Below are 10,991 nucleotides of genomic sequence, written 5' to 3' on the forward strand. Positions count from 1 at the left end.
CGTGTACCTCTGTTGTGGGCGCTGGTTTGCTGAGGTCGTACGTACAAGATACCGCAAGATTTGAGAAGCACGCAAAATGAAGGGTTCTCTCCTGGGTATTTTTGTTTTCTTTGCAGTTTTTGCGACTGGTGAGTTCTTGTATTTCTTTAATTACAATTTCGAACCTAGAATTAGAGTGTAAGAGCAAGGGCATTTGATGCGCTGAGCTGCGATAATGGAATCAGCTCAATGTTTAGGCTGCAGGCGCTTGAAGTAATGGAATTCTCAAGACATAAGCTCGGTCTTATTCGATGCAAAGGTTTCCAAACGATTTCGTTTCAAAGAAACTTTCAGCAACTAAGAAACGTGCCCATATGTGAATAAACGTGCCCATATGCATAGCCTGTGTACAGCCGTCCCTTCCCTCAAAAAAATTGATTTTTTAGGGGGGAGGGAAGGCTGTACCAAGTCTACCTTATGTACAGCCGTCATCGGCCTGTGAAAGGATCGAACTGGAGATCTATAAACACAAATCAGTCGTCAGTTGTGGTAAATAAAATACATGGTTATTTTTACTTTCCAAGACATCTACAAAATGACATTGATATTGTTGGAGTTCAAAAATCCCAGCTTTTCTGTTTTGGTCCAATATTTTGTAAATAACTCGTGTGGAGTTTGGCACGCTATTTTCAATTTTGCACCTACAGTTCAGTAGGGATAGGGAGAGTTCAGGGACTAAGCTATTTTGTACAGGATGCTTAAAAGCCTTCCACTCCTGAATTTTGGCGCTATGATCCTGAATTTCCCCAAACTTTGCTAGAAAAGTACCTTTGTACACTGTTGCAATATTTTCATAAAGATTCCATATAAGAATGTACAATATTTCACTTTGGTGCACTGATGCGCAAAAGCCAAAATTTGGACTTCAAATAGCGCCTAAAATGCGCGTTTAGGAGTGAAAGGGTTAAGATACCAATTTCGCCATGTGTCTGTTATCTGCTGCATTGTAAGCAGTGTGCCTAGAATCAGCTCGGTTGGATCTTGCGAAATTATCTTTCTTCATGAAAGCAGAAACGTACATCTCTAAATTCCCAATTATTTCACACTATTTTTTTCTGTATAAATATTCAATTCAATGATATTTGAACTTGATAATGATGACATAGAGTTATCGAAACGTCAGTCCGCTTCGACTTAAATATCGCTGATTTTTATCTTTATTATTATATTTTTTTAATGTTTTACAAAGCCTATGTCATCGTTAAAGCAGTGCCCTCACTTTCTCCACTACGTTCAATCACTAGCTGCACTAGGTTCGATGTTAGCAAAGGAAATATGAAATTTGAAAACAAGAAATATAAATTCATGTAATAGCTAAAATTCAACAGAAAAAAAAAGACAAGTAATTTTTCTGGTTAATTATCAACGAGTTCTCGCGAGTTTGAAGTCGCTGGAATTTTTGCAATCATTTTGATCAGATTAACTTTTCCTAAGATTCTTTGGCATTTAAAAGCTTTCAACTCAAAACTGAAGAGTTCAATACGTATGATGATGATGATAATGATATTGGTAATGATGATGATGATAACAATGATAATAATAATAATAATAATAATAATAATAATAATAATAATAATAATAATAATAATAATAACAATAATAATAACAATTATAATCACAAGTAAAAATTCGGAAAATGTTCGGAAACATTCGTACGACCTTCGGACAACGTTTTGATAATCTTCGGAAAATCGTCATAAACCTCGTTATTAGTAGGTTTATAAAATAAACAAAATGCGCCAACGAGTGAAATATCGATTCCCAGGTCTCTCTCTCCCGGGCGGGGAGAGAGTGACCCTGGGAACGAGGTTCCCATACGCGCGCTCGAAACTACGGCGGCTGCTACGCAGGCTAACGGTTGTCGTGTTTGTCGATCAAGTTTTTCTTCAAGTGCCTTATTCTCTCTCACTTTCATTTCAGCTTATAGCCTCAAGTGCTATATTTGCTTTGGCCCAGGGGACACCTGCTCAAAGGAAAACCTGGAAAAGAACAAGGCAAAATACGCGAAGGACTGTAAAGCTGGTGAGGATCAGTGCATAAGGAAATGGGCAAAGTTTGATGACATAACGGGCATTGAAAACTTATGTGGTGATGAAGCAGCTTGTACAACATGGAAAAACGCCTGCGACAAAGCTGATGGAAAATGTGCTGTGGGCTGCTGTAAAACTGACCTGTGCAACGCAGGCTCGCCTGTTCCCTTCAGCGTGTTCCTGATGACCGTTTGCTCTGCCCTGGGCCTGGCACTACTGAAGTAAACCAAGGGATGGACCATTAGAAAAGTGATGGGGGGGGGGGGGAGGGGAATTTTCAGCTTGCACGAATTTTTTTTTACGCCCATTGCTTGTGCAGGAATTTTTTTTTCGGGTGTAACCCTCTGCTCGAATTTTTTTTAGGCAATTTTTTTAGACAAATGCCATGCATTCTTACTTTATACCATGTTTTTACAAATCCCAAAAAATGTTGTTATTCTTCGATGTAATCCTATCGGGACTGGGGGTGCCCTGGAGCAATTTGAAAGGTGGCAGCTAGAGTAAACCCACCAAAACCGATGTTATGATCACAAGCCATGTAGGTGGGTCCGGGGGCATGCTCCCCCGGGAAATTTTTATATTTTGGCCTTCTGAAATCGCTAGAAATACATCTAAAACCGTGACTGCTCACGTCAAGAAATTCATCAATTTATACTGATGAATACCACTGGGGATTTTCTTGTAACTATATCAGTTTAAGGTCACTGAGATGACCCACCCCCTATGTGCATATATAAACTACATGACCCTCCTTCTACTCTGGCCTACCCCCACCCCCTCTACTTATTGACCAGCCTCTTAAAGACCATTTTTATTCATTATATTTTTTTAAAAAAAATATTAAGAATGGCTTAAATCAAATGGCTAGTAATGTTATTTTATATCATGTTATACTGATTGTTTTTTTTTTTTACCTTATACGCTTGTCAACAGCAGTTTATATCGTATGGCTTACAAATGTCGATGTAAAAGTTTTTATACAATAGCCAGAAGGCAAGACTTGAAAGTGAATTTTCTATAACCATCGGCATATGGGAAGAAAAGTTTTGCTTGTCGAGAGGCCAGGCTGAATGCAATTTGCTATGAAACTAGAAGTTGAGCGCTGGAGGCGCTAGTCTGTAGGAGGGTCTGGGGGCATGCTCCCCCAGAAAATTTAAAAATTGCTATTTTTAGCATTCTCCCTGATAAATTTCGTCGGAAAGTTGTTCTTGTCAAATGTAAAAAGACAGGTATTTTTATTGCTTAATTTTCAAAGTTGGGTCACAAAGCACGTTGTAAACCACAAAACGAATAAACCACAAAACGCTTTATGGATTAACAGATATGCTGGAAAGCGTTTAATAACAAAATCATTTTTCTTCAAAATTAATTGACCTATTGGCTCGTGATTATTGGGTTTATTACCAGTCACGAGTACAAAACAAAATACCAAGTTGTACTAGGGTAAAATCAGGCCACGACACGTTTGCTTGTACGTACACAAAATGTGGGGTTGGTTTGTTAGTGTGATGATGTTCATACATATAACAAGCTCCCCCGGAAAATTTTAAATTTTTAGAGCATTAAAAACGCTATTTTAGGGAATTCTGGAGGAAATTTTCTGTCATTACAACACTGAATGGTGTTTTTTATAATAATTCTTTGACATTTTACCTAAAAGATTAAATCTCCTTTTGCAAGATTTTTTTTTCAGTCTCGGCTTGCAAGAATTTTTTTTTCGTACATTTTGGCTTGCATGAATTTTTTTTTGTTTTTTTCCCCACCCCCCCCCCCACCCCCCCTATCACTTTTCTAATGGTCCGTCCCCAAGGCGTGATGACCCCTGGAGCAGTTTGATGTCAACGTGACTTATTTTTTAGATGAATAGTTTAACTCGTATAAACATTTTTGAGAAGAAAACGTTAACAAGGAAACTTGTAATGTTTTTTTTGGCGTTTTCATTTTAGGTTTAACCCTGTTTTTTTTTTTTTTTTTTTTTTTCATTTATGGTCACTAAGTGTAAGCATTTGTGAAACATATATTCCGCTTTAATCAGGGGATTTGTTATTAAACACTTGCTATGGTATGCCAAGTAACCAAGATACCAGGATCAGTATCAATCTGAAGCTCAGATTCATTAAAGAGATCCTACAACATAGCTTTTCTCATTACAGAATTTCCACCCATGTCGAATGTACACGAGCGGGTACGATTTGTCAAATGACCTCAGGCACAATTACCAGAAGGGCGGAAGGAGAGAGCCTTCTGGCGCCCTGATCACCAGCCCCTGTCAATCGCGAAACTGAGACAAAAATAATTTCCTTGAAAGAAAAGAATATCTTCGCATTTCAGTTTGAGTGAGGGACGAAACTGTTAAACTTTTTTATTCCATTAACAACAGGCCGCAAATAAAATTTTGTCCTAAAGTGATCAATCCCACACCAAACTAGATTACAAGCAGTGTCTCTTTTGCTTTAACTTCCGTGGGACGAACGCGAAAGCGAGTGAGCGCGATATGCGAGCACTTCGGCGCTCGTATATCGCGCTTACTTGTGTTCGCGTTCGTCCCCACATAATTTAAGCAAAATAGAGACTGTTCCGGCGCAGTCTAACACCAAACAAGGAACACACAAATTGTAGCGAAAGCGGATCACATTTCCCCCAAAACGTAGATTTCCGGGTAATGGTGGATTTCCACTGACGCGTAATTTTTTACGTGCGTGAAAAAAATAGAGACAATGTATGAAAGGCTTGCGTAAACGTGTACGCAAGCCGTTCATACATTGTCTCTAAATTTTTTTACGTACGTAAAAAATTACGCGTCAGTGGAAATCCACCATAACTGTCGCGTAATTTTACGTGCGTAAGCTTGTTATAGGACGGTGAAGATCCACCTCAAGTCTAGCCTGATTCCCTTATTTTCTCTTGCCTGATTTTTAAACAAATAAATCAAGATGTAAAAGAATGAACACTACTCCGTTCGGGCTTAACTACAGAAAACCCTGCCACTTGAACTAAATTCCACGTAGCCGGCTACGCGGTACGCAGAAACTAATTAATAAAAGTTTAAGTATAAAAATAAAATAAATTCAAAATGGCGTTGCATGTTATGTGCTGGCTACGCGGTACGTGCACGTGGTACGCAGCGAGAAAGACAAGAATTGACACATGTCGAATATACCTCGTTCTTTAAAATCCATGAGCCGAAACAAGCGCACTTCCCGTGAATATACCTCGTTCTTTAATCCATGAGTCGAAACAAGAACGCTAAGCTAGCAACAAAGACAACTTAAACTCTTGCATTCATTAAACACTGCGTACCGCGTACCGCGTAGCCAGCGAAAAAGATAACTTCCACTCTTGTATTTAATTTGCGAATTTTTAAGAATATTTTAGGAATAAACCCGAGGCTGAGATTTTGAAAAGAATATAGTTTTTAGTTGAAACAAAATCAGGTATTTTCATTTCCGTCACTTTATCTCTGTGAGAAATGCTTTGTTTAAAGCCAAAAGGACCAGGCTGCAACGTAAAGCAATGGTACATGTGCACAATGTAACACGATACAGATCTGGACACCACAGAACACTTGTAATTTGATTACCCAATTCTAGCTAATTGCCCCCGCAGGGTGTAATCCGCGCGAATATAGAGTATATATAGTATACAGCTATTTCAGTTAACGTTGTCCGGATGAAAGCTTAAAGACAAGACTGAAAGGGAGTATGGGTAGAAGAAGAGAGTAACTGCACGTGTTGAATACTAAAATATATAGTGACATGGCAAACGCAAATTTCCACGTTTTCATTTTCTTCAAACATGTGAAACGAGGTGCTTTTAGCCACACTGAATTAAAGAAGAATTTTCACAAACTCAGAGGCAAGAGACAGTGAAAGTAAAGCTACAGAAAGGCTTCCTGAAATGAAAAACAAACTCGTGAATTCTTCCCGTGCGAAATACAAATTTGTGCATTTAATGAAGCTTATATGTAAATTTGCAGTGAATACCCAAAACGCCCTACGGTCTTGCCTTTTAGGTTTTAGCTTTGACCCGACAAAGTTTATTGAAATAGCTGTATACCAGAAAAATTCTCGATTTGACCAAAGTGAGCGGGCAAATGGTATCGGGAAATGTGAAATGCCGACAAGGTTGAAAGCCCGCAAGTGGGTATCGGGAGGTGTGATAAAATTTTCGGTACGGTGATTGGTCAATGATGACGCAAGTAAACGATGATTGGGTGATGATGACAAACCCAAAGCGTGAGCACGTAAACGTTGATTGCAGTTGCGCAGCCTTTTGATACAAATAATTTGAGATTTCATTCGATGCCTAATCATTTCACAATGAAAGCAATGCAATTATTGAAAAGAGTTCGAGATAATGAACTCACAGAGGTCGACAAGTAAGAAAATCCACAATTTTACTGCTGAGTGGTGCTGTCATAACATTTCACGAAGCCTCGAAGAGGAAATATGTCTAGAAACACGCACGAACATGGCTAGCCGAATGTTCAAATTTATCTGCGTTTTACGATAAGCAAGCCTTAGTCCAAAACCGCGATTTACCAAGCGCAAACTACTTGAACGGAGAAAAGCCTTGATCAGTCTATCTCCGGACGAGTCGGGGATTTACGAGAAATTCGAAAGAGATCTCGAGAAACCAGAAGCGAACGACTTTTAGAAAGAAGTCCAGTACAGTAGAACCCCGGTAACTCGAACTCGGATAACTCGAACAACCCCGCTAACTCGAACAAACTTCCATTTCCCTTGGATTTGACTCTCACTTTTCAGTCATTTTTACTCGGTTAACTCGAACTCGGATAACTCGAAAACCCCGCTAACTCGAACTAAATTTCGTTTCCCTTGAGCAAAATGTGGGTCAAATTTACCCCGATAACTCGAATTCCGGTTCTTACAACTTGCCACGGTTTCCCATTGATTAGAGCAACGAACAGATCACGTATTTGACAGCCATTTTGTACTCTTATCTGATCATAAGATTCTATGGTCGTGTTAGGGTTTTTGACTAGTTAAGTTCAATTTGCACGGTACTGTATCATGTACTGAAGTGCTGAAAAATCAGTTAACTATCAATTATTAACTTGGCAAATCAAATATTTAATCTACCCCGATAACTCGAAACCCCGCTAACTCGAACTGTTTGTTCGTTTCCCTTCAGAGTTCGAGTTACCGGGGTTCTACTGTATTTGCATTGACAAAGGTGAGAAATTCTTTCGGTATCCTTTCCTTTTAAAAAGTTGATCGTTGTCATGAAGTGCGATGTACGATAAGAAAGCCTTTGTCCAACTGACCGTGATTTACCAGGCACAAATTACTTGACTGGAGAAAAGTCTTGATCGGTCCACCTCCGGACGAAATTTGGCATCAAGAAAAGAAATTCAAAAGAGATCTCGAGATGCATTGTAATTATTTAAAACTCGTGGCAGGCGTCTGCATAGACAGAGGGAAATAGAGATTACTCCATGGAAAATGCGCGCGTACGATTTTTATTCACGAGTTGAGTAGTATCAGAAAACGAACGAGTGAGCGTAGCGAACGAGTGAGTTTTCTGATACACCTCAACGAGTGAATAAAAATCGTACAAAGCATTTTCCATGGTGTAATTTGTTTATTTTATTGGTACTGAGATTTTTTCGTGCCATGATTACAAACAAGCGAAAGTACACAAAACGGCGTTGAGGCGAAAAGTGATTCAAAGCTAATAAATGGTCAAAGGTATTTTAAATTCTAAATTGTCTTAAAAACTAGAAGTTTAGAATTAGAATTCCACGTTCTTAAAGTCAAGTGTCTGCTAACAATGGCAGAGGTCACTAACTGCTAGGAAGAATTCATGTTCAACTAATCAAGTGAATCACGGCAAGTCGCTGCCCGAGTCATTTCCATCTTGGCAGTGTGCGACGATGGATTTGTTGACTAGATTTATTGTAATCATATAAATGGCAAAAAGATTTCCCCTTCAATGAAAATACCGTTAAATAAATTCCATAGCCTACTTACCAGTATTTTAGTAAACTTTGAAGCAAAGTAAGCTCGTATTTATTGCCGTCTTTATCGTTCTTTAGCTTGAGATTTTAAATTCACAGAGGTAAAAATAATTATTGAGTTCCACAGCGGAGTTATGTCCGATTTTCCTCGCCTTGCACAGTCTTCTCGAGAAGTGTTTACATCTTGTTGAGTTTTGTAAAGAGGGATTATTGCTTTCTTGACGTTAAATTAAGTGAACTCCTCAATAGAACACAAGTTGGAAGCAAATCTTTCTTCGTTTTCAATTTTTCAAAGCCCGCGATTTGTGTGCAACGGCTGCCGTGCAACCCTGTACGTTCATTCACCACTAGTGAAATTTCATCGTTCGCGTTGCTGATAGGACGAACGATGTTTTTTCACTAGTGAAATTCCATCGTTCGCGTTTCTGATTGGCTAAGCTCTGAATCAGTACGATTTCTACTCGCTACGATTTCCATGAGTAAATCTCAGTACCTATGAAATAAAAATTCTTTCGCATCATTCTTTATTGTTCATGCTTGGGCTCTCAGGTAAAAAACAATTGGGCCGGCTTGAATGTTGGTAGTTTTAAAACGTTTTGCTGTTTTTTTCGCGCGCGATTTCTCGCTCTCCCCGACTGACTAGAACGCCAAGCTACGCTGGCTACCAAATTGAAGAGAGTTCGATTCCAGCCCGCAAAGCGGCCCATTGAGCGACGAAGTCGCGAAAACGAGCGATGCAAGTCGCGATAGGTCGGCCTCAGTCCTAGGCTCGATTTCCACCTCATTCCCGGCGTGTCAAATTAATAAAGACGAAGGACTTTTTCTTAAATCTAGCTGAGATCACTCACCACAGCAAACATGACAAAATGATGTCAAGATGCTTCTGTTGCGTTCTTGTAATTTAATGATTTACCATATCACAAATCTTTCCGAATTTTTGCTTAATTTCGTGTTGTTTTGTTTGTCCTCTTTCCATCTCGATGAAGAAAAGGCCAGTAGAAACCATTAGACAACACAAACAGGGAGCGTTTTCTTCATTATCATACAAAATAGAAAATTTTAAAATTTCCAATCAAATGTCTGAAATGTAGAAAAGGGTGAACAGCAAAGAAAAGCCGATTAATGTCGGGGGCAACCTAGTGTCAGCTATTCCTAGTACTAGTAGTAACTAGTAGTAATCAGAGATTAGGGGAGTGCGTTCGACGTATCTGTAAGGTAAGGTAAACAGGCAGTGGCAAAAAACCGACATGGTCGGCCTACTAGTAGTATGCCTTATGTCAAAGTTAGTTTCCATGCTTATACCTCACTAAACGCAAGGAGGATAAGTGTGAGAAAGATTGTGCGACGAGCCAAAATGAATGAAATATTATTTACACACACAAAAAAATATTTATTTCACTTGACCTGTTATCGTTTGGCACTAACGAGATTTAAACTTCCACAAACTTCGAATTTTGAAAATAGTTTTACTTAAAAATACAGACAATTCACACAGTAACCCACTACACGCATATTACATTCACACAACGATTTCCTCGTCAAAACGTCTAGTGTTTCTAGGAAGAAATTTAACGGTATATCACAAATTCAAAGAAGTGATAAAACAATTTCGATCCGTATTATACCCACTCTCGATGCATTCAATTCTAACAATTTGTAGTTTTGTGCAACATATAATTGGAGGAAAATACGCTGGTTTACCTACGAACGAACTCCGTACGAAACTACGCATCGACTTACTCGATGTCCACTCTTTTTACGACGTTCGGTGGCTGAAGACAACTCTGCTACCTTGGATGATAACCTTCTAGTGTTCTCCATGACATTTTTGCCAAAATTACAATTTTGGAAACACGTTTTTAACCCTTTTTTTCAAGCAAAATAATGTTTCTAAGCTCCGTTTGGGACGCCATCTTGTTTTGCATAAAATCGAGGCCATCTGTGGCTACCAGTTTCCCGGCCGAGCTTTGCCCCTGCAAAAATCATTAGGGGCGGCCAATTTGGAGTCCGTACACCTGCGCGCGCATTACGGCTCAATTCATTCGGCATAAAAGTGCACAGGCCTACCAACTCAAAAGACACAGGACGCAAAACAGAATTAGGCTTGCGCTCTCCTTCGTCGAACGCAATCAGAGATTAGGGAAGCGCGTTCGACGTATAGGTAATAGACCAAAGGTAGGCAGGCAGTGGCAAAAAAACGATATGGTCGGCCTACTAGTAGTATAGTATGCTTTATACCAAAGTTAGCTGCTTATACCTCACTAAACGTGAGGAGGATAAGTGTGACGAGCCAAAAGAACATAGAATAAATGGAATATCATGTACACAAAAATATTTTTTCTATTTCACTTGACTACTTGTTATCGTTTGGCACTAAACTTGAACTTCTGATAAACACTGAACTTCTGGAAACAGTTTCACTTCAATTTGAAATTCCACAAAGTACTTAATACAGACATAATTCACACAGTAATCCACTACAGGCATACTACATTCACACAACGATTTCCTCGTCAAAACGTCTAATGTTTCTAGAATAACGATATATCACAAATTCAGAGAAGTGATAAAACAATTTTAATCCGTATTATACCCACTCTCGATGCATGTAATTCTAACAAGTTGTAGTTTTGTGCAACATATAATTGCAGGAAAATACGCTGGTTTTTACGAACGAACTCCGTACGAAACTACGCATCGACTTACTCGATTTTCACTCTTTGTATGACGTTCGGTGGCTGAAGACAACTCTGCTTCCTTTAGTGGATGCTAACTCTCTAATGTTCTCCATGACGTTTTTGGCAAAATTACAATTTTGGCCATACGTTTTAGCCATTTTTTTCAAGCAAAATGGGACGCCATCTTGTTTTGCATAAAATTGAGGCCATCTGTGGCTACCAGTTTCCCGGCCGAGATTTGCCCCTGCAAAAATCAATCGGGGC

At 39.1% G+C, this 10,991-nt stretch overlaps 1 protein-coding gene across 1 annotated transcript; it reads left to right on the top strand.

Annotated features, from left to right (window-relative positions):
* On the top strand, positions 1–3,391 carry LOC144628227 (uncharacterized). Its single transcript, XM_078486297.1, has 2 exons — positions 1–128; positions 1,960–3,391. Exons 1-2 carry the CDS (start codon positions 77–79, stop codon positions 2,292–2,294), a joined length of 387 nt encoding a protein of 128 aa, XP_078342423.1. The 5' UTR covers positions 1–76; the 3' UTR covers positions 2,295–3,391.
* The last annotated feature ends 7,600 nt before the right edge of the window (positions 3,392–10,991 follow it).

The sequence above is a fragment of the Oculina patagonica genome, chromosome 10 (genome assembly GCF_052425735.1).
Source record: "Oculina patagonica isolate OP01 chromosome 10, crgOcupat, whole genome shotgun sequence".
Classification (NCBI taxonomy): domain Eukaryota; kingdom Metazoa; phylum Cnidaria; class Anthozoa; order Scleractinia; family Oculinidae; genus Oculina; species Oculina patagonica.